The sequence below is a fragment of the Vespula pensylvanica genome, chromosome 4, assembly GCF_014466175.1.
Source record: "Vespula pensylvanica isolate Volc-1 chromosome 4, ASM1446617v1, whole genome shotgun sequence".
NCBI lineage: Eukaryota > Metazoa > Arthropoda > Insecta > Hymenoptera > Vespidae > Vespula > Vespula pensylvanica.
In genome coordinates, this window is record NC_057688.1 from 6,733,291 (window position 1) to 6,758,777 (window position 25,487).

At 37.1% G+C, this 25,487-nt stretch overlaps 1 protein-coding gene across 1 annotated transcript in view; it reads left to right on the forward strand.

Moving 5' to 3' along the window:
* Positions 1-834: 834 nt before the first annotated feature.
* LOC122628611 (homeotic protein proboscipedia) overlaps positions 835-25,487 on the forward strand; it is a 29,286-nt gene continuing 4,633 nt past the window's right edge. Inside the window, exon 1 of the mRNA XM_043811051.1 lies at positions 835-1,578. Coding sequence (XP_043666986.1) covers positions 1,059-1,578 — 520 coding nt within the window. The 5' untranslated portion in view covers positions 835-1,058. The remainder of the gene's footprint in view (positions 1,579-25,487) is intronic.

Here is a 25,487-nt window from a genome sequence, read left to right on the forward strand (position 1 = left end):
TTCAAAGATCGACCATCTCTTTCTTCCTGTCCCCACCCCCGTAATACTTTCTTCCTCTTCCTCGTCTTCTTCTTCTTCTTCTTCTTCTTCTTCTTCTTCTTCTTTTACTCTTCTTCTACACACTTCTTCTTCTACTACTTCTTCTTCTTCTTCTCCTCTACCCTTCCCCCTTCCTTAACTGACTTTCTATCCTCCCCTCCTCTACCTACCTACCCCTCTTCCACTAGTACCTCCTCCTACTACTACTCCATCACCATTCCACCGTATACCTCTACCTCCTCCTTCCTTCCTCACTCGTCGACCATCCGTCGCCGCTGCCCGCCCGTGCTTGTTCGTTCGTCTCGATTCCGGTCGCTCGGTTACGCTTACGATATTCACCGGTATTTCCGATACTATCCAAAGTGATCTGTGATCGTTCCCTTAAAGAATTTTTGCTTAGACCCTTTGCGACATCGTTCTTATTCGTTTTCTTCCAAGAGAAGAACCTTTTCGGTAGTGTAGTTGGTGAGGTGGAAGGACAAGACACGTAGCAAAGTCGTTCTCGGGCATCGTTAGAGTGAAAACAGTGAAGAATACACAGTGTTTTGCATTTTCCGCGGGATCATTTCAAATAGAGATCGTCGTTTGGTTCAAGTGGAAAATTGATAAATTTATCAGTGTGCTAAGACACCCAAAGGGAAACAAAGTATAGTATCGTATTATGAGAATTGAAGTACGTACTGTATTCTCATAATAAATATCTTCTTCCTGTCTGAGAATGATTTTTCGAAACGAATTATAGCTAATCTAATTCCAAAATATAATCATTAACAGTGCAAATATCATTTAAAATATTATTATTATTATTATTATTATTATTATTATTATTATTATTATTATTATTATTATTACTACTATCATCATCAACATTATTATTACTCTTATTATTATTATTATCATCATCGTCATCATCGTTATTCTTTTCGACAAATACGATCCTATAAAATTTCATAAAAATTAAAAAAAAAACCAAAATTAAGAGAAAAAGGGAAGAAGAAAAGTACGACCGAGTGCGTTCCATGCGAGGTAAGCAAGAAGCTTTGCTACGGCAAGATCATCATCAGCTGGAGGATCAGCATAGTAGTGAAAACGTTGATCAAATAGGTGATCGGTCAAGAATCCGCGTGAATAAGGAGTTCGCGAACTTGAAGACGAAGCCAACGTCACCCGTCCTGGCGAACGACGGAGGGGGCGGCTTCTGGCTGGCCACGGTGGCCGCGGGGGTTGGTGCCCCAGCCGGGCTGCCCCCGCACTCGACGCATCATCCAACCATGGATCCGACATGTGGATCAGCCGAAACCGGCTTCATCAATAGCCAACCGTCCATGGCCGAATTTATGACCGCTTTGCCACAATTGACCAATGATGGTAATCTGCAACATTCACCTGGTACCGGTGGTTCCATAAGTCCTGGAGCACACCTTCCTCCTTACCACAACATGATGGATCATCATGCAGTAACCGACCCATCCGGCGTCAACGTACCAGAATATCCTTGGATGAAGGAAAAGAAAACAACCAGAAAGAACAACCAGCAAGGTGAGTCTTATTTCCTATCAAAATGGATACATTTTACAGTCCAGCGTAAGAAAAATATTCACTGTGTTTCATTTTAATTAGTCTAGAATAATATGATTTTGAGATCGCTTATGAGATAACAGAGAGCGCTTGGACGAATATTTAATCCCTGGGTAACTTTACGAAGATTTTTTGTTACCGATAAAAATTTCAACATTTGCATGAATCAATTAAAATGAAACACTTTGTTGTAGATATAGGTACCGTAACATATGAAAGATTCATAAGAAATTCTTCCTAATTTTTCTCACGGACTGATGCGCTTCCAAGCAATTTTAATGTTCATTCAATTTATTTCGTACAATCAACTTTGAAGTATCTTTTATATAATCTTAATATATAAAGTATACTAAAACTGCTTTATTAAAATACCAAGTCTAATTACTATGTCTTAATTACGATCAAAATAACAAAAAGAAAGAAAAAACCAAATAAAACTAGAATACCTAATTGCATTAAGGCATAAAATCGGACTGCTTTATTTTCCTTAGAATAATCCCGTCAAAAGAAAACAAACATTTCTTCATCGTTCACCTTTGCCCTATCCTCAAATACAATAAAGACGAAGAAAAGCTATCTCTAACATACGAATGAATATGGACGTTTATTAAGTGGTACTTCATAGACTTCGATCTGTCTGCTTACAACATTAGGTAGCTACTAGGAGTCTATTAGTCTGCCACTCTTGTATTGTATCTCTCAACAGGGTGTCCAATGTCCGTCGGCTAATGACAGTCCGTAGCCACTCCTTTTCTTCGACCCGAGAAACCTTCGCGAGATCGGAAGCATCTGGTGTGCATCACGCACGAAAACCACACGTTTCCCCAGCATTTGCAAACACGAGCTAGCAAATTATGATGTATCGTCCCGTGAACGAACGCTCTATTCCTCGATAGCTTCTCGGTCCTCGGACACACATGCCGCTTCCCTACAACCCTTTCACAAGCCAATGAATTATTGTTTTCGAGATAAATCGTCGTTGATGCCTTTCCATTCACGGTCACGGACACTTCGAAGGTCCTGTTTTCGAAATTAGATTTTTTCTTACTCGTCTAAGATTTCACTTTCCATAGATTCGTTCAGCTGCTTTCTCAGAATATTATCGTTGATCCACGTATTAGATTAATACTCGTACAATAATTCTATGTAATTACAATTACGATTTTTCTTTAGTTGTTAAATTATCATCGGTATTAGCAGCGATCAAGGAATCAATTCTGTTTTTTTTTCTGCCCTTGACGTTTTAGATTAGAATTGATCTAAGAGCGATATGTTACTTGTCACGGATTTCATCTAACATATATACCTCCGTGATGATCAAAATATTTAATTATCCTAGAAATACATCTATCATCTTATTCGAATATTCCACAATAATTAAAAAATAAATTTGATCTAACTTTTGTTAAGTTTTTTCTCAAGCTACATTACGAACGTGGACATTATGAAATATTAACAATTGTCTTTTCCTTCTTATCAGATCTTATCGCGATAGTATTCTTTTTTTTATTATTAAAAATATTTTGAGTTAACAAAAAAAGAAAAAATTTCACACAAATCACGGAAAGATGACCGCGCTGTTAGACGATAAGGGACAACACGTGGCGGGGGTTGTTGTAGGAGAGAACGCAGAGAGCTCCACCTCCCCTACGTTGCTGACGGAGGCGGAGGCACCCCCGTGTGAGTTATGGCCGTCCCGACGCTCTCTCCCGTTCGCCCAGGGCTCAATTTACAGATGATTCCGCGTGTTACCGCCGACCAGCGGCTGGTTAACCTTCGTGCCAAACACTTAATCTTCCACCGTGTACCGTGGACCGTCCTTCGCCATGGACTCTGACCACTCCAGGACTTTAGGATCGGTTAAATCGGTGTCGTCGGTGTTTATACTCACCCACGAGAATGAGAGAAAGAGAAAGAGAGAAAGACATGAGAAGGAAATTGAAGGAGAGAAAGAGGAAGAGAGAGAGATAGAGAAAGAGGGTGAAGAGACAAGCAAGATAGGTAGATAAATGGAGAACGGTGTAAGATACTGTTGTCGAATGCCGACCCTAGTGGCCTATAAAGTTCTCCAACCCTTCGTATCTCAAATCCATTGTTGCGTACAACCTTCTGTTACGAGGACATCGTGTGGCTCGCGCCACGGATCTTTTCAAAGATTTATAGCTACTCGATATGGTTCGTAAGGTCCAACAAGTTAGTGGAAAATGATCGTTCGCATGTACCTATGAAATTTGTGATTCGGAAAGAAAACGATCGATTTGGTTAAAGGAGAATTTCGATCATTCAAAATGACACCGTAACCCATTTGAAAATGATAACGTCAAACTAAAGTTACGTTAAACGTTCGGAAATATTTATTAGGAAGTTAAGAAAGATCTGGTAACGTTGACGATGAATGATGAAGGGATGCCGACGGATTCGCCGTCTATCTTCTTGATTATTCATCTCCGAATTTCAATTAGTCAAAGCAACAGGAGTTGGACTCGTCAGCGGGTTATTACGAGTGCCTCCGTTAAAGCCGCTAACGAATTCTAAGTTGTGGTCTCTCTGATAGGATAGGAGAGGATCTTTCTTGGTGTTAACATTGACTAACGTAACGCCTGTTACTAAAACATTGGCTTTAGTCCGTTTCTATGGATATGTTTTGGATGTGTATGTTCGGCTGCGTTTCTACATGTAGTAGTGCGTGAGAGGGATGATACGCGCGAGCGTGTCACCCTGTTCGTATTAAATTCCAATCTGTTACATCGCAGTTGCCCTATAGGAGGTGTTTTACTTGGAACGTCGTCGTCCTGGAACGGCGAGAAGGGAGATGGCTCTGATTAGTCGAGTTATTTGCCAGGAGAGTACCGAACCTTCTCCTCCCTAACCTCCCTCTTCCTTCCTATATATCCTCCCCACGATAATTCTTGCCGAAAAAGCCGACGTTCTTGCTAAAAAAAGGGAGTCACGAAATCCACGAGTGTTTTTCCCAACGTCTCCTTCCGAACGTCTCATCAGTCACGTCGCGGCATCGTCGTCGTCGTCGTCGTCGTCGTCGTCGTCGTCGTCGTCGTCGTCGTCGTCGTCGTCGTCGTCGTCGTCGTCGTCGTCGTCGTCGTCGTCGTCGTCGTCGTCGTCGTCGTCGTCGTCGTCGTCGTCGTCGTCGTCGTCGTCGTCGTCGTCGTCGTCGTCGTCGTCGTCGTCGTAGTGGTCGTAGTGGTCGTAGTAGTCGTAGTCGTAGTCGTCGTCGTCGTCGTCACCATCGTTGGCCAAGCTCCTCCAAGAGTAAGCCGATGTGTCAATTAATCCTTGCATCCCTTGGGATAGAACTAGGCTAGAGAGAAGGCCAGATGATCGTCATCCCCTTTACTTCAATCATACTATCCTTAGATAGTCTTATCCAAGCAACTCTCACCACTAACCTCCTCCTCTTTCTTCTTCACAAGAGCCATCTTGTAGATACCCCTCCATCTTCTTCGCGACTGTCTCACGTACTCCACCCCTTTCACTAATTAATCTCGCAATAACGACAGACGGTGAACCGCCAATGTTAACAATTGCCTCCTCTTTTCCGATTCCATACGGTTTCACTTGAACTTTCGGAAGGATCAAGAAAGTTTCAGCAAATTTGCTAATCTTATCAAATTATCTTTTTTTTGATCGTCAATAAATCTATGATATTTTTATTACACATGAAATGTTGAAATAAAATATTAGGGAATGTTATATTCGATATAGAAATATAAAGACTTTAACATAGACAGATAAAATCTTTTAATGCAAATTATCTATATATATCGTACACAAAATTGATTTAATAGAAAAAGATTACGATAAGGAAACAATCCAAAATAAATATTATCTATCGTCGACTCTACGATGCGTGTGATTGGACGACTCTACTCGTGAGTATCGCTTGATTTCGAAAGAGACGGCATCTAATTTAAAGATTCATTGGCAAATAAATCCGTACCGAATTAAAGATAACTCTCCGACAAAATCCCAAGCAAGGCGATCCCTAGAGCCGCCCTATAGTCGTCGAAAAAGAAGAAAGAGAAAAGGACTAGACAGAAAGGGGGATGTCTCAAGATTGATATCTCTGAAAGCGCAATCTTCGAGCAATGTCTGGTGTTTTAAAATGGACGACATTTTCGCTCGGAAATTTCAGAAAGATCAACGTTCCTAATGAGCGTTTCTATTCAAAATTTTTCCTTCGTTAAGTCGTCCTAAGATTTTTTAATGAAGATTTTCGCCTATATCTTTAGATAAAATAATTATAATATGAAAGAAGCAAAACTAAAGAAAAAGAAATTCTCTAACGAAATATGTAATGATCAAAATATGAAAAAATTAATGAAAAAAAGAAAAAAATTTTGTGTTCTAAATACAATGTCTGGTTAAAATATAATATCTGATTAAAGAGAAAAGCAAAGAAGAATAATTCAAAATTACAAGAAATAATAATAATAATAATATTGATTATTATATTCAATATTTATCTCCCGAAATTATTCAGCTGGCATGAAAGAAAATTTTCTGCGATATCTGTATAATCTTACGATATTGCAAATACAGTTTATGGTAACAAAAAATCATAGTAACATAACATATTTCAAAAAATGTTACGAATCCATGTTTTACAGCCAGTAGAGTTTTCCGTGAAGGAAACCGGGTACCGTGTTCAAATAATAAACACGGTATAACAAATTGATAATCCGGAACCCCATAATCGTACGCATATTTTCGTCCGGAATCTGTGACCCAACACTAAAAGAAGTTTCCACGCTTGTTGTTGCGCCAAATGGGCCGCTATAAAAGTCTCCAACTCCCCTCTGTGCCTTTACCGTTTTGCTCTTTTCTCTTTCTCTCTTCTCGTTCTGTTTTTTCTTCAATCGTGCATTACCACGATTGTGTTTCGAAAAAAAAATTTTTCTTTCATATTTTTATATTTTTCTACCAAGTCAAATATTAATACTGAAAAATTTACAAAACGATTAATTTTCTAACTATTAATTATATTAATAAATTATTGTTTATTGTAAGAAGATAATGGAAAAGTCATTTTAGTGATTTGAATTATTTATACATTCTATTTTCCTTTTTTAATTTTATTCAAATAGTTTCCTAAAATTATGCATAAATATATATAATTATATATAATGCGCACAAAATTTTATTCGCTATTTATATTTCTAAATATAAATAATATATAAATATAACAAGGACAAGTCATGGATTGACAATTCAAAGAACTCTTCGTGCTTGGACTAATAAATTGTCGGACTGGGACTGTTTATAAACCGTTTAAACGTTGGCAGGTTTCACGACATAACGTGGAAAATAGGAGTGAGATACTGAGAGAGAAAGACAGAGAGAGGGAGAGAGAGAGAAGAGTCGGAGGAGCCGAAACTGTGGAAAGTAAGGGGATGAAACTGGTGATGGATGAACATGAACAGTCATGGAACTCGGACAGTGTGACAATAGGAAGTAAAAATGACATATTATTTATAAACATTGACTCATCGAGCGAAGTATTTAAATATTTTTAAAAAATATTCGTTTTAATAGTCAAATAAATTAAAACGCAAGAAAATAATATATTTTATTTTGATTTTAATTAATAATAAATAAAAAAAAAACATCGAGTATCTTATTATTTAACATTCGAAATAAACATTATGGACAGAGTTTGGTTGATTGTCAATCGATCGATAATATACGACAGATAAACTAAGAACATAGACGAGATAGTCGAGACTCTTTTTGTCGTTTGCGACGATATAGCCGATCTCTCTTCGCTCTTCTTTTATATTAAAAATGAACTGTCGCTTCCACGGTCGACATGAACGGGTATTTGACTGTACTACCGCTTTCATTTGATAAATCGCATAGCGAGCTCCTCTTTCGGTCATCTGAATTTCTAATGCATTATTTTCTCCTCGGTACCATCCGCATGGCTACGTCGAATTGTAAGGGTGATCAACGACGAGAATGCTATGGGGGGGTGGCTGTCGAGGTGCTATGAGAGAGAGAAAGAGAGAAAGAGAAAGAGGGTTTAGAAGTGGAAGACGAGAAGGTCTCGTACAAACGTGAAATTACAGATATTTCGAGCATGAGAGGAGTCCACGAGGAGTTGTAATAGAAAAAAAAAGAAAAAAAAAAGATTCAGAATAATTTCGATAACGCGTTTTTGAGAAAAAAAGAAGGCAAAAAAAAGAAAGAAAGAAGCGTCAATTTTTCAACGTCTTTGAATAAAATCAGCAACGAAAGATGAACCTGGAATATCATTCTGGAGCTAAATTAGAAGATAAAGGATTCGTACCTACGGTTCCGCAGCTAGTGCCATAGTCTAATTGTAAGGATATGCCAAGTGACGTTGAATGATTTGATGTAGATTTCGAAAAAGGTCCGCTTAAAGCTTTTTCTTTGCTCATTCGAGAGTTATGCGATTTTTAATAACCGTCAAGGTGGAAGAAACGTCGTCCTAACTCGACAGGAGCAAAGAGACTCTGGGTCCTGTCCTACTTCCCGATCGAAACGGTACCATCCGGCTACGATGTCCTGCTATATTACGTGCAACCGTTGCCGTCGAGATTAAGAAAAGAAAGATACGAATGGACGTTTGAAAAGGAATGGCCAGTATACGTGAGAATAAGGAAGAGAGAGAGAAAGAGAGAGAGAGAGAGAGAGAGAGAGAGACAGAAAGCGGCACTTTGATCATCGAATGACTAGGGAGTTTGTATTATGAAGGCAAAGCATCGGCTTGGAAGAAACCTCGGCTTCTGCTCCTGTAGAGTTGAAAACTTTTTATATCTCGCTGTGAGGCCCATTATGGGCAACAGGTCCGCGGTCCAGTGGATCTCGCGAGAAGAAATAAATGCCAGTTTCTCGATTACGCGAGAAACACAACACGTGTGTATGTAGGTATAAACGTAAAATAAAAAAAAAAGGGGGAGAAAAAGAAGAGAGAGAAGAAGCTAACGTCTAACGTTAGGATATAATATAGCGTTCGAACGATTTGAAATAGCTTGTCCTAGCTATTCTCTGAAATCGCTTTGCGAGCTTCTCGAAAATTTCCGAAATAAAGATTCACCCGTAGCTACGTTTATTGCCAAAGCAGTAACTTTTATCGCTTACGAAATCCCTAGTCTATCTCATTTTTCACAAAAGCCAACTACATACTTGAACGAACACGAACACGTGAATTAGACGATAGCAATATAACGTCATACTGTATAATTTCCGTGTTATTTAAATAATTGCACGCTACGAACGTTCTTTTATCTCGAGGTGTACGTATAATTATTTGAAATTACTGAATCCGATGAAGTAATCCTTTTGAAATTCCAGAGCTAAACTTTTTAAGCCTTGACATTGATTACGTGAGTTTGAAATTCTACTGGTAATTACAACCTTCGGAATTATGATGCAATATTGTTTAGAACAAAAATGGAAAGTTAAATTAGAAATGTACGCGCACGAATATGTGTGTATTGCAATTTTTATAAGTAAATCTTAGTTTCGAATAGGTCGATGCCCCTTTCGCGAAGCAACACGTTTGAAAAACACAAAGTTACCGGAAACTCATGGACATTTTAGGTGGACGAGTAACTCATAATATTGGCAAACATTCAATTTTGCGTGAAGCGTGCCAAAGTATCGTGCGAATGGACGTGAAGCTATTCCTCCTTTCTTTTCCTTGATGTAACCAAGTCAATACTCGTGAAACTGTAATAAACATAATGATTCATCTTCGATTCACATATAAACATAAACACGTACACATACGCACACACATTTTTTGCATCTACTTACGTAAACCTTATTTCTATGAAAGTTTATAAATATACTTGATGTCCTGAAATGAAAAGTTGCATAGTTTTGAAAGAAATATTTCACTTAAACTTAACAATTTGATTATTACTAGAAAGTTGATTCCTTTATAGAGATTATATTATTGGCAATATTTAATTCATGATACAAAAAAAAGAGAGAAAAAAAAGATAGATGATCAAAAAGTTCGAACGAATTAAAAAAAAAATCTTGATAGTACAATTAATTATTGAACATTATTATTTTAATTAAATATTTTGTTGTGTGTGTGTTTTTCATGAACAATCAATTTTTTAATATATATTAAAGCAATATTATCATTTAAGAGCGACAGAGTTATCTTTCTCTCCAAGAAGGAAATTTTTATAGTGTTGGTTGGTTCGACAGAAAGGAAGAGAGTCGGGGGAAGATCGTTCGGTGGTAATTAGCCGTTAGGAGCAGTGGCACGACGCGACGCGCTAAAAGATTTTCTGCGACGGGCTAAGCCGGCGACGCCCGAAACGCTGTGTTTATAAAATGTCACGTACCCGATAAAAAGCCATGCGACATCAAACACCCCGAGTTACTACCGACGGAAGATGCTTTTGCGAGTTCATTATTAAGCCGTGCAATTACCTTTACTGATCCCTCTTTGCATCTTGGATGTTAAGGACTTTTCTACGACCTTCAAACTTGTGCTTGTGTGAAAGGTTGACTTTTCCCCAAAGGAGATATTTTTCATCAGAATTAATCGCTAAGAAAACTATTTTTACTTGGTTGATTAATAATAATGCTATTGTATTCACAAAATTCTCTCGACTATTATCAATAAAATACATGAGAAAAACAAATACTTTATAAAAGTGATCTGAAATTATAAGTCATATGTATAAACATATAAATTTTTTGTTCTGTCATCAAAAGATCATTAAAGATAAACTATACACTTTCGCTGTAAATAATTTTAATAAAAAAAAAATTAATTTTGCTACCACCAGCTAGTTCTAATTTATCAAATTATCGGAGTTTATGAATTCCGAATATAGCTATTAATATACCTAAACGATAGTCGGGATTAGTAAGTACAATGCAGCCAACGATTACACAGATAAGAAACACATAACCTACACGGTAGGTGGATAGCAATAAATTTGAAAGTGCGGAGTTCCTCCAGCGAGTTCGTCCTGTAGTAGAACAAGGTGTTGTTTGAATCGTGTAAAGAGATTAGGGTGGAGGCGCGCGATACGAGAATGAATCGGCGGCGTTCAGCGTGAACGAAAAGGGTAGTAGAGGGTGGTTGGGACTTGGATTCGTTGGATGAAAGCGTGGAGGTGGAGGACGTGTTTGTTGGTAGGGTATGCATTGCGCCGGAGAGTCCAGTAGCGATCATCAATCAGAAAGGCAGTCAGCCGTCCGTCGGTTGGTCGACCAGCCGGCTGGCTAGCTAGCTGACCAGCTAGCTGGATAGCTGCCTACGTCCACGTCCACGTCCATGTACAGAGTTTCGTGCGGGAGCCACCAAAAGCCACGATCTGCGAGTCATGCTTTCGACCTCTATTCTAAAAATCAATGGGACTTTACCAGTAAAGTCCAACGACCTCCTTACCCCTTTTCTTCTCTGATCTTTCGTACTTCCTTAAAGCAAACTAACGGTGTCTAGGATAACCAATAGTTATCGATCATTATACTGAGAATAAATGTGATTTTAGTATGATTTGAATTTTGAGTTATATCTATATATTAAAAAAATATATACATATATATGTACACACATATATATATATATATATATATATATATATATATATGTAAGTGTAAAGAACTTGATATACCAAGTTGGTAGTAGCATAAATAAAAAAAAAATTAATCGATCAGTGTAATGATCGATAACTAGGCTTGCCCTTCGCATAGAAGTGGCAGATGGTGCATTAAATGTAATTGATAGATATCATGAAATTTCTAATCGCACCATTTCATTTCGTCAATATACTAAACAATAGATCAGAAAAGATAAAATATTTTTCAAAACTAACTTCTTCGTATATATATATTGTATGTATACACATATATAGGTATATCTATTAATGAAAAATATTAGCCAGCAGAAAAATAAATTTTTCGTAAATCTAACTCGAGTAAACCTACCCCGAAGGATGACAAAGCGAATGGTGTTCCATATCGATCGATGGATTACATCGCACGATAAAATCGGTAGCGTTCGCTTGAAAAATCAAATTGAAATGGTCCAGGGTACAACGTATACATATATATATATATATATATATATATATATATATATATATATATGTACACGTATGTGTGTGTGCGTCTGTATATATATGTGTGTATGTACATATACCGTTACAGATAACATCGAAAACGTTAAAAAGTGAACGAGCGAAAATGCTAGGACGAAGCATGATGTTCGTCGAAGATGACTTCGCGATCAATGATTTACGCGACCGATTTTTCCTATATCTACTCATATACATTATTCTTTTCGAGGGAAAGGGAACATCATCGTATTTTTACCGTGGATAGCGTGCTCGTAGATTATAAAAATTTATACAAGATTCTGAGGTAAATGGTAAGGGAAGAAACGTAGGAAAAAAAGCATACGAGAGAAACGAAAGAAAAGGAGGAAGAAAAAAAAAGAAAGGAAGAAAAAAGGAAAGAGAAAAAGAAAGAAAGAAGGAAAGAAAGAAAGAAAGAAAGAAAGAAAGAAAGAAAGGAAGGAAAAGAACGGAGCTCTGTCCTCGAACCACCACAATGGATAGGGTTTGGATGGCCTCCAGAAAATATACTGGCGAGAAAAGGAAAGATATAGAAAGAGTGTGAGAAAGGAAGAGAAAGACAGAGAGAGAGAGAGAGAGAGAGAGAGAGAGAGCTTGAATACTCGAGCGAGGAAAACGAACCCAGAGGAAGTCTGGAGGAGAAGCGAGAGCGCGATAGCGAGCAAATAATAGGGAAATGATTTGCTCCTTGTTAGATAAAGGACCCTGTGGGGGGACTCGCTAAAAGAAATATTGCCTGGAATGAAAGGAAATGGCGCTGGTGGTGAAGAAGGACTCCATCGTGAGCCAGGGTCCTTCGGAATAGTGTTAGATCCGTTCTCATGTAACTGCTCCTTTGGCAGCACTGCCAGCTCATCCAGGACACGAATTCTGCTCGATTAGGAATTAAATGGCAGGAACATGCCTACCACGTTCGCGTTACCTACTCATTTTACTTTCCCGTATGGTAAGAAAGTTTTTCAAGAAATGCTAATGAACATGAATCAATTTTTGTCTCTCTCACGTCTCTTTTTTTTTTCTCTTTGATTAAATCGATAAAAAAAATTCTTTTCTTTTTTTGTCCCTTTCTTTTTGTGTGGTTACATGAAAAATATTATACTCGTTATTTATGTTATAGAATTCATATCGAAATTATATCTACAATAATAATGCCATAACCCTTTCGCGGTCAAACGGACGCGGCGAGACTCAAACTCGTCTCACTTCCTAAGCTACCCCTCCGCGCAATAACTTATCACCCTTGTCGACTCACGCAAGGTCCGACCCTCGTGATAATTGTTTAAAGCGACCACTGGCCACCCGTTTACCTCGAGCGGTCCACCGTCCTCGCCTTCTCTCTTCTCTAATTATAAGCTTTATGTACTTGGGGCATGACCCGATGCTTAATTACGATCGAATTGCCTACACTTTCTTCGAGTTGTTCGTTGAAAAAAAAAAAATAATAATAATAAAGAAAAAACGGACTCTTAAATCGATTCGATTTAACTATTTTATATTTATATCCTTTCTTAATTACTAACTGAATAAAAATAACTCAAAGATTTTTTTATAAATTCATTTGGAAATTAAATCGCCTGGATTCTGACAGGAAAAGAACATTCTACGTATACTTCATTGAAAGGTATTAACTTGTGAGTTATACTGCAATACCGAATAATAAATCGACAGAAATCCAAGGGAAAATAGTGCCGAAGAAAAGCGAACGTGAGGGCGACCACTGATAATATATATTATATATCGAACTGTATGTAGACTAAGAAGTGACGCTCTTCTGCACCGAGACGATAAATTAACTAATATCCTGGCTTAGCTTTAATTACTCTCGATCATTTCGACGCTTCCTGTTAGCATTTTTTATTCTCGACCGTATCTCCAGATCGTGCTCCAAGATTATTGATTAAATTAGATCCCTTAAAAAAGAAAAAGAAGAAGAAAAAAGAATAGAACAAACTAAAAATAATAAACCTTGTTACGCGTTCAGAATAATTATTATCGAAAGATAAAGTCTCGAGAAGTCGGTATGTTAAAACGAACGAGTATAATTAATAATCGACGTTGCGAGAGACGCCAATAGCCGCGGACTTTTTCATAAACTCTCGACAGCTACGATTTCCGAAAGTAACAAAAAGAGAAAAAAATAAAAATAAAAAAGGAAAAGAAAAAGAAATTATTAATTCACCATATTGGTAATTAAGCAACGGCGATCGATCGATACTTCTATCCCTCTCCTCTCTCTGCCCACCCTCGCTTCACCCCTGCCCACCCGAGCGGCCTCTTTTAAATTTTAAATACATCGATAGTATCTAACACCTCACAAAGAAATTCATAATTAAAATTTCTTTACTTATGACCTATTCTTTAATTATTTATACCTGAACGTTGGCAGTACTGACAAATAGAACAAATTATGCATGTACATATGTATATTACGGTTGATAGTCATGGACGCTTGACACTGTAAGTAGTCAATGTCCAGTCAGACCTATCTATTCCTCCATACGATATCAAAATAAAATTCTAATATTACATATACAGAGTCAACAGAACGTATACTTAATATTAATTGATTCTTACTAAGCTTGAAGAACGAAAAGAAAAAAAAGAAAAAAGAGAAAAAAGCAAAAAAGAAAGAGAGAGAAAGGGAGAGAGGAAGAAAAAAGGCCCCTGAAGAAGCATTTTTCCTTAAGTAGCGCATCGAAAGCGAGTTAGCAAGGTGTTCCTTTCTCGAAATTACAGCGTTGAACTAAGTCTTAAAACGTGACCAGATTATGGAACTTCCGGGAAACGGGCCGATCTTGAAAGTTTGGAAAAGGTACGAGGAATATAGGGTAGGGATGTAAGAATGGTAGAAGTAGTAGGAAAAAAGAAAAGGGTTCCTTCGGTGGTTGCAGTTAAATAAAACTGACGAAAATCTTTCCCCAAAGGCGCGAAGGGTGGTCGCGTTTGAACATGAAGGGACATGAAAAAGAGAAAAAGAGAGAGAAAGAATGTGGGTGGTTGGAGGGTGAAAGATAAAGGGAGAAAAACGTGTGGAGAGTACTCAGACAGGCGCCATGTGTATAATAATGTTAAAGAATGTTAAATGCGGGAGGGTTTCGAGTATCCAGGACGCATACATTAGTTGTTAACAATGCTATAAAGGACACTCGCCGTACTTCCCTACTATTTAGGTACCTTCACCAACGACTACTGTTTTCCTCTTCTAACGGCGGACTTAGATTTACGGGGCTTCTCCTTTCCTCACAATTTTTATGTAATATTCTTCGATTATGACTAAGGGGAAATTCAAAAAAAAAAAAGATCCGAGGATACGTTATAAATATAAATTTTATCTGCACGAAAGAAAAAGAAGAAAAAGAAGAAGAAAAGAAAAAGAAAGATAGAAATTAAAAAAAAAAAAAATAAACAAACATTTACGATCGTGTTTAAACCTGTCGACGATCATATATAAGTTCGTTCCAAACTTTTACAAAAACATGAGAAAAAAATTACTTGCTATATTTACTATTAATTTTTATATTAAAACGTAATAAATATTTAATAAGGTAACGACGAGAAACGTAATTAAACTAAAAAGAGGTCGAAGAGAGAACGATCCAATGAAAGATGATATTCGATTACCGAACGGCCTTGACCCACGGTCCTTGACCCTTAAGTACTCTTGAAAATGTCTTGGATAGCGAGGAGCAATATTAATGAGCTCGGGCAGAAAATTGACACACGCGTACAGGTGTACAGTCAACGTAGACGATAGTATACGATGTTCAACGAATAAGTATGCTTCCACTCGTACGACCATCTTCCTTCTTTTTCTCTTTTTATCTTTTTTCCTTCTTTCTCTTTCTTTTTGTTTTTCTTTTTACTCCGCGCTATTTTAGCTGGCAAACGGATGTCTAATTACCAAGATATCGATCTCCAGAACGTCGAATACTTCGCTTTTTGACTTATTATATGCCTCTGTCCTTGCTTACGTCCATATAGATAACTTCCTTTTCGACGATTATCGAACGTGAAATCAAACTGAAAGGTAATACATTTTTTAAAACGTCATAAACGATTTCTAATCCATTTCGTTTTACCTAATATCATTCTCAGTTCTAACACATTGTTAAATGTTTCAATTGAAATATATTAGAAAATGGATTCAAATACATAAACTCATTATTATTGATATCTATAATACTTTTTCTAATATTCTGTCCTATCTATGCGATTAAATATGTCTATATAGTTAACAATTGAAATTCTTTTTCCACAAATAATTTATAACGATATACTTATCGATTTTAACAAACGATTTAACGTTATGAAGAACTATCTTATTCTTCAATTTCTGAAATCGAAGAATCATTAAGAATACAGCTAACAACTTCGTAAATTGATGTCTCGGGACGTCGATGAGGTTTGCGTTCGCGTTTTAGGTTAATAAAACTATATTTATAGAAAGAAAGCGAGCACGAAACGGAAGCAATAGACAGGATGGAGGGTAGTTCGCAAGAAAAAGGGGGGGTGGTCTCAAGGGAGAACCACCTTTCCATTAGACGCAAGATTGATTTTGTGAGAGCTCCTTTTCCTAACAGGACCTCGGTATATATTGTGTATGTATGTATATATATATATATACATATATATATTGTGTGTATATATATATATATATATATATATATATATATATGGCTTGCAACTCAAGCACTAATGTGATTAAAATAATCTTACGATAATCAAAGTACAAAACACTACTACCGTCTCCTTTTCTAAAGTCTTATTCGTTTTAATCTATCTCCCGTGTATCAAGATAGAGCCTTACCGGGATGTACATTTGAGAATACAGGAAGCTTAATCGGAAAACAATAGTTTAGAATGAATCTTAACAAATCGAGATTGTTTCTCTGTTAATTCTTCTAAGATAAAAGATAAAATGATATAAAGAGAAAATGATTTACGGAAGGTCTGATTAACGATCTAAAACTTCCTAATTAATGTTTCCGTACTATGTTGATATGTACATACGTTCAAAGATTGAATCTGTACTATTTTCGTTTTATTTACCGTACATCCAGAAAAATAATGAGTTTTGCGTTGTATGAATTATCTTTAGTTTGAGATCGTGCAAGAACGAAATGTAAGGAATTGCTATTATAAAAGGTAGTATATCTTATATATATATGATATATATGATATATATATAATATATATATTATATACATATATATGTATATATAAGCATGCACGTATAGATAAGCATATGGATACGAGGAATAAGGCTAATAAAAGGAGAGGGGAATAGATCGGCATTTGAGTAATTACTTTCATCCGTCACACTATTTTTATCGTCTTATAGTAACGTGATAAAGTCGACCGGCAACATTTAGTCGCTATAAAAATTGCATGCACCACGATAAGCAATAAAATATCGAACGGCTTGTACGCTGGACCTTACCTCCGTATAATTTATGTAATTTGTACAAGTCCGATTGGAGTAACGTTTAATTACGTTTCTACGGTCTGTTTTAACGTGAAGGAATAATGCTTGAACGAAGGTGCAAGTTTAAATACTAATTTTTTAAACTAAATCTCTTTCGAGAGAACACAATCGAACAAATTTCTAATCATTTTCTAATTTCCACCTAATCATAACTCGTTAAAACTAAATATTATCTCGTTAATCGTAAAAATATTCTTTCCATTCTAATTAACATTCTCACATTGTTAATTCTACCAACGTTATAAGTCATTTCGTTTATAAATGATACTTACTCAATCAGAAAGAAAAATATAATTGCTCGTACAATTGAATTCTTGAAATTCGTTAGACACGTTCGTACTTAGAATTCAAAAATCACTCGAGTGTAATTTGCACCGTGCAATTTGTTAAAATTGTATTTGGCAAACGAAATCCATCATCCAATACAATCGTTGGACACGTACTTGCGTACACGAACGTTTCAATGTTCACCTTACTTTACAGTAGATAGGTATAATTGTAATATCGCATCTTACGTATATAATATTTTCCTTTAGAAAGAGGTATTTATACGAATAAGGAATCGTACGCGCGTACGTGTACCATACAAAATGATTGATGCTCTCGTCCATTGCGTAACCTTAAAGCGATAAACATAGAGAGAATTACGAAGACTAAACTGTGTTTTACGGTGTTCAACGTTGAAACACGAGAACTTTTTACATTTTACTTCTACGATGACACAATGCACTTTGCAATATTTTCCAAGAGGTCTTCTTTCTTCTTCTCTAATTGAAAACGCATTGCTAGTTGATTAGAATCTAGTAATTAAGCTAAACCTATTTGAATATTGAACCTTTTTCGTGTAAAAGCAATCAACTTTATGCGTTTTAATAAAGCGGAAAAAGTAAAGTATATTTAGACGTTGATAAAAAAAACTATATATACATACACGCACACAAACACACACACACATATATATTATATATACATATATAAGCGAGGGACTTAAATATTCATGTAAGTAATACACGTAATATACTGTACATAATACAGCAATGTATTACATACAATATGGTAATACATTACTGTATTATATATTACATACATTACAGTATTACCGTAATATAAATATTGTTATATGTATACAAATATGAACATATATCGTACGAGTATATAAATTCCCTTTCCAATAATATATATGCATATAAATATATTTATTTTTGTTGATTTCCTATGAATTTACCTAAACATTATATGAAATCAAGATCCATTAAAATCTACAACATTATTTATAATACCGATATATCGTCAAGATATTGCCAGTATCTCTTGCTTCTTATCGTTGGTTAGAATTACTGGTAAAAAGATTGCTAGGCAGGAAGTTGGAAAGACGCAAAAGGAAGGGCCGCAGGTTCAACGTGGCCGTATACGAAGGGGTCGAGCATGGTCGCTCCACCCCGATGATTGCAGGTTGCATCGGCACGCCTTCTACCTGGCCAGACATTTGCCTTCATATCATGCACACACTCTTTCTCTTTCTCTGTCTTTCTCTTTCTCTCTCCCTCTCTCTCTCTTTCTCTCTCTTTCGCTCATTCGCACGCTCACTTGCTCGCTTCCTCGCTCTCTCTTTCTCTCTCTCATCATACACACATACATAAAAACTTACGAATACATGTATCAGGAGTTCCGTTCGTCTTCCTCCAACAAGAAGAGTGCCCTTCGTCCAATTTTCTTGCACGAGGAGCCTTAGTTGCGCCCACCATAATCATATGTTGGCGAGTCTACTGCATCGTTGCATGCACTCCAACATGGCCGCCGCATCGCATCGCATCAGACCGATACCAGCTTACTTCTATGGCGTTTCTCAGTACTTTCCTTCTTTCCTTTATTTCATTCATCTCTCTCTCTCTCTCTCTCTCTCTCTCTCTCTCTCTCTCTCTCTCTCTCTCCCTCTTTCACTTTCTATCTTTCTCTATCTCTACCTCTCGTGCGTGCACAATTTATGTATTAGAATCGAATAAAGTTTTATCCAGTTAATATCAATCTCGATTTTAATTGAAATAGAATATGTAGATATATATAATTAAAACGTTCTTTGGAAAGAGATAGTTATTTAATATTTGATGAAAGTAGAGAGTAACTAAATATTAAAATTAAAGCTTAACGTTGTTCACTCTACTACAACTTAACTACGACTGCCGCGATCGTAATACTGGAATATAAGGAGATACGTATATAGAGGTCACATTCGAATTTAAATAATATACAAATACAATCGGCTCAACGTCACGTGTTTATATTAGCGTTATCTCGCTCTCTTAAACTTCCCTCTGTTTTTCTTTTTTCTATTTTGTTTAGTTTTGACGATGAGTCATAGCTGATCGAATGTATACGAATAAAATGCTTTTTCTTTCTCTCTCTCGCGTTCGTCCTTCCGTCTTATTTTCTATCGTATTGCGTATTACATATTTTCTATTGTATTGCATATTGGGTATGTTTTATCATATTTCTGTCGTATTTTTTACATATCTCACTCGCACCTACGAAACTTTCCTATGCTAATTCTAATACACCCAACATGTTTGAAGATTTTCACGAGTCGCTAAAAAATGCAGACGATCGGTTCTGACGCTTGAAAGAAAAGAGCTGAAGAGAAAGAAAAAGAAAGGGAGAGAGCAAGAGAGAGAAAGAAAGAAAAGAAAAGAGAGGAGAAGAAGAAGATAGTACGTAATAACACAGTGGGTCCTTTCGTGGTAGAGCTTTTGCATAAAATCGATGCCAGATTATGGTTCGAAGGCACTACCCAAGAGCTGAATATCTATCCCTAGCTGTACTCACGAGAGAGGAGTTCGTCCCTCTGCTTAAATCCTGTCTATGCGATCCCTTCGGACGAAGGGACGCGATGATCCGTCGGCTTTGAACGAAGAAACTATAGATGTGTCTCATTTAAAAAGACTACTATGTAGGTCTCTCTTTGGAAAAACATGTGCATGAATAACTTAAAAAGAATTCAGACTTCTTATCGAATCTCTGAGAGATAAACCTGTACTGCAGAAAATACTACTCTTAATACTACTAACGCATCGACATAAAACTCATCTTTAAAGAACAATTTCAAAGAATAAAGAGAGAATGAGAGAGAAAGAGAAAGAGAAAGAAAGAGAATCCATAGGAAGATTACTACATTATCTAAAGTACCAGTAGCAAGCTGTATAATAAACTGTGAACTTTGTCCTTATATCGCAAATAACCCACATATGCGGTTGATGGGGCATTAACTAATAGTATTAAGAAAAACAAAAAAGAAACAACGGAAGAAAAATAATGACTTAAGCTCTCATGCTATGGTAACATTCTTTTTCTTCTTTTTATTTTATTTCTTTTTCTTCTTTTTTTTTTATTTTTTCCATGATACACCCTAAAACGATATTTAAGGAACATACCCGTAACTTAATATCTCGAATCATCGACTAAACTGTACGACAAAGAAATCAATTATTCCGGACAATGGACTTATCAGCGGGCTAGAGCAGCTACTCGAATCGCTGAAATGGGCTTCCAGGGCAAAGTGGAGCGGAGAGGTGCGAAACATTTTGCAGCTCGGGCTTTCGGTCGATGCTCGGCCGTGGTTCTTGTTTTGCTCGCCGTTAATTGATTATCGCTCGTATCCGAGCAGCGTACAACCCAACGAGGCCCCAAACCAAAAGCAAAGCATCGAAGGCCTTTCCAACCAGCCAGCCATCCAGCCAGCCAGCCAGCTAGCTAGCCAGCGAGCCAGCCAGCCAGCCATTCCACTTCGACTCCCTCCACTCGAAAACCGTGCGTTTAGTTCATGGAGTGTGTGCCTTTCCATAAGCCCCAGTCTACGCCCTTGCATAAATCTGTAATGAGCCATGGTTTACGGGGATTCCCTTCTTCTTCTTCTTCTTTTTCTCCTCTTTCTCCTTCTCCTTCTCCTTCTCCTCTATATATCTCTCTTTCTCTAATCATTCGCCGAACTATCCGCCACAAATTATCCAATAGCCATGAAACACGTGTTTTCTTATTCGTCCGATGAATAATTTTTCGCTCGTTATCGAGGACATTACCTAATAGCACCGATAGAACTCACTAAAATATATTTTAGTCCCATTGGATAATCTAATCCATCGACTGACTTTAACGACGGACGGATATAATCAATGATTGAATATTCTGAAAGCGACGAGCTCGTTTTCTAACAAAAGTCGAAACAATCGAAAATTCTCTCTTAATAATTTTTTTTCTTCCTCGCCCTCTTCGCTCGAGATAATAATCCAGTCGAGTTTATTCGCGATCTATTATTGCGATGCTTTAGAACGCGAAAATATTAGAGAAGTTACTAATTTCATGAAAAGTAAAACGATCAGTTGTAGTATCAATCACCACGACCCGAATAGTCCTCTCTGGTTCATTAGATTTTCTACCTGTTTCTAAACCGGCCAAAGTACAAACGAAACCGCCTGCCCTTTTGAACGTCTCGAACTCTCGTCACTCATTTTTCATACGTTTACATCATCGCTTTACCGCTTGGTTCTCAATGTCGGAATTAAGAAAGAGAAAGAAAAAAAAAGAAAGAGTGACACGGAGAGAAACGGGAGTGAGACAGAGAACGAGAGAGATACAGAAAGAGAGAGAGAGAGAGAGAGAGAGAGAGAGAAAGAAAGAAAGAAAGAGAAATCGTTCTCTTCTGGACAAGGTTCGATCGAGCCAGTTCTTTCCGCCCTTTGTTCTTCCTTCGCAAGTTTTCTTCCTCCGGCTAAAGGCACGAACACGGGGGAAACAAAAGACAAATTACACGAGACGGCCATCATGTGACCCTTCCCACCTGTCTATACACAAGTTGTTCGAAGAATAAGAGGAAGAGGGGAATGAGAGAACTCCGAGGGAGGACAGGTAGATTTCAGACGCTCTCTGGTCGCGTGTGGACTACTTATTCCAGCACGCTTCATCGTCTACTTTCCCTTTGCCGACGGTCATTATGGCTCGGCATTGATCCTTAAAGATCGGAAGCAAAATGGAGCTTCGTTGTGTGAACCCTTCACTATGAGATAAATAAGATCAACGACGTTAGATGGTCCCATTTGCTCTACCCTATGGAAAATCATATTTTCCTACACGAACGCGACGTAATAATTATCTTTAAAAAGATCGACTACTTAATATTTCTCAATCCTTTCACGCTTTATTATTATATAAAATAAATATTCTTCTCGAATGCATCGGATATTTCGTCGAAAGAACAATCGCAAACTCGTGTCATTAATATCAAATACACATGTACATACCAGATATTTTCGTTCAGAGAAAGAAAAATATCGTGACCTACCGAAAGTAATACACTAAGCAAATGCCGACTGCTCTACTTTCTTGACGAGTGACGAACTACTCCGTGTAATTATGCGATTGTGATTTTAAGCATTTTTTTCAAAGAACTGACATTCAGCCTAGATTCTACGTTCGCGATATATATATATATATATATATATATACATATATATATAAAGCAATGTTTTCTAATTTTATTTGAATTATATGAAATAACTGTAAAGAATAAAAAAGAAAATCTAACAATTTTTAACTAAAAAAATTGATGTTAGAATTGATTAATAAAATTATTAACTAACATATATTTATCAAAATTCCTCGAATACGCTAAATAATTGGCCGTCCGCTAAGAAATAAGAAAAGGTTGATAATATTAAGAAACGCGAGCTCTATTTTGGTAAGCCTATCCATCGCACCTTGCACACGATCCTGTCACTCGACGGTCTACGTGTCGGCTATCACCCAACTAGTGTATGTCATCTCTCAACCACGCTTGCAGAAGAATGAAATGCTAACTGATATTTTCGTCCTTTCGTTGAAAGACGAGCGGCGATTACAAAGAAGCAATTTCTGTCACGTATCTTGATTGACAAGTGCCACTTGAAGAATTTGTAACTTCGACTTGATAAAACTTTTATTATAATAAATTTTTATTATAATAAATATATTTCTGTTATTGGTTGGATTTGTAAGAAATAAAAAAATAAAAAATAAAAGACTAGGTCATTGTCCTAATCTCGTGATTAATGACGATTAAACAATTATACGAATAAATGTTTTACAACAAAAATATACTGTTTTGTGTGGGATGACAAGAACGAATCCAAATGCAACGTAATTATTACATATATCTCTGTTGATCACATCGCCGAGAATAATTCAACGAAAAGAACGGAAGTGGAATTTAAGGGATTAAAGTCATGACGATAGCAATTTGAATGCTAAACGAACATTAAAATTCCACGTATAGTCGTATTGGCTCCCAAGAGAGAATTTCAAAGCTCCAACCATGATCGACCGATTTCATGTGTCTTTACGCTATGGAAATGTCTACTATATATATATATATATATATATATATATATATATATATATATATATATATACATATATATATATACCTGTTTATATACATATAAATATATAATATGGATACTCTCATATACATTCAGCATGTGTATATATATATATATATATGCATGTGTATGTGTGTATATATATATACATATATATCGAATATATCGTATATGTATATCAGCCCTTAAAAATCGAAGAGTGTCAGATAACGGCAACGCGAAATGCATTCAATAGGCGTGGAATACTGGCTGATTGACAGGTCCGTCCAGCCAATCGCGAGACCGAAATGCTGATGAGGCCCACGTCAATCATGCTTTCATCTCTCTCTCTCTCTCTTTCTCTCTCTCTCTCTCTCTCTCTCTCTCTCTCTCTCTCTCTCCCTCCCACCCTTCTCTGTCTGTCTCAACCCTCGCTCTGTGGAAATACCACGTGCGAAGTTAGCCCCGTTCCACGAACCAACCAACCACCCACTCACCCTTTTTTTTCTCTTTTTGTCTTTCTCTCACTGACGTCTATCTTTCTCTCTTCTTTCCCTTCTCTCTCTCTCTCTCTCCCTCTCTCTCTCTTTCGCACACTCTCTTTCTTTCTCCAACATCGCTCTCATTTCCGTCTCTCTCTTTCTATTTTTATAGTCTCTCTTTTTCTATTTCTATATCGTCTATCTTCTTCTTTCATTCTTTATTTCTCTCTCACACCGACGAGACCCCTTCTCATCCATGCTCGACCCATCTCCACCTTCTCTAACTCCCAACAACTCTCATTCCACTTTCGAAGCACCCTTCGGGGCCACCCTTACATCCGCTTGGGGTGCTTCAGCATTTTGGACCCCGCCGTTAGACAGCCCTTACACAGAACGCTCTTCTCCAGAGCTGCACCTCGTATCGCACTTTTTTTTTACTCTCGATACGGCGACGCGTTGAAAAAAAAAAAGAAAAAGAAGAAAAGAGAGAAAAAAGATATCTAACACCCTGCGTAGGAACAAGCTATTGGAGAAAAGGACTCCAGGTGTCGAATAATTACATGGCTATACGTCAAAGTTTTTCTAACGGTATAGAACGTAAAAAAGCGAAGGCAAGTCTGATCCTCATCAGGAAAAATGTTCCAAGTTGTTCTACGGTAGCATCTTTTAATCTATAAAATGTTTCACGCTCCGTGTATATATGCATTCTAACGATATAATATTATAATCTAAAAGATACATGAGATAATACATTCCATTGATATTATCAAAATATAATCTCTTACTCAAAAGTTACTAAAAGTTATGTATAAGTACCTTACCTAGATCCATTGGTAACATATAATATATGTATGTCACGCAAGCATAAATTTGATTAAAAAAGTAACATATCTCTGTTATGTATATCGCGAATAATCAGAATAGAAATTCATTCGTTTGAGCAAGAATGCGTCGAAAGGAAACGATCGAGTCCGTGGCGGTAATGGCTGCTCCGCAAATTCCGTAATTACGTTCGAGGACTATTAATAATTGTTGTGTGTCTCCCAACCGGAAATTAGTGTTACGTCATGCGATCTATCGAAGTACAAGTAACCGTGGGATACTTGCTGGCTACTTTCTATGGTCTACCAAGTCTCTTGAATACACTGGCCCCCTTTTGCTCCTTGCTACTTTGCTTCTCTTATCCCCACACCCTTCTCCCACTCCACCCCCTCCTACTCTCTTCTATTGGCGAGACACCCTAGCTTCCCCTTGTTATCGCGAGACAAGTTTCTTGCCTGATAACAATTAGGAGGTGTTTCACATCGACACGGAATACCGACGGTTGGGAACTTGCCCAAAAGTTTCTAAGGAGTCGAGAGACCCTCGGCTATTGCTACCACAGGTACATAGACACGAGAAGCTTTCGCTCCTTCGCTGTTGCGATGACGTA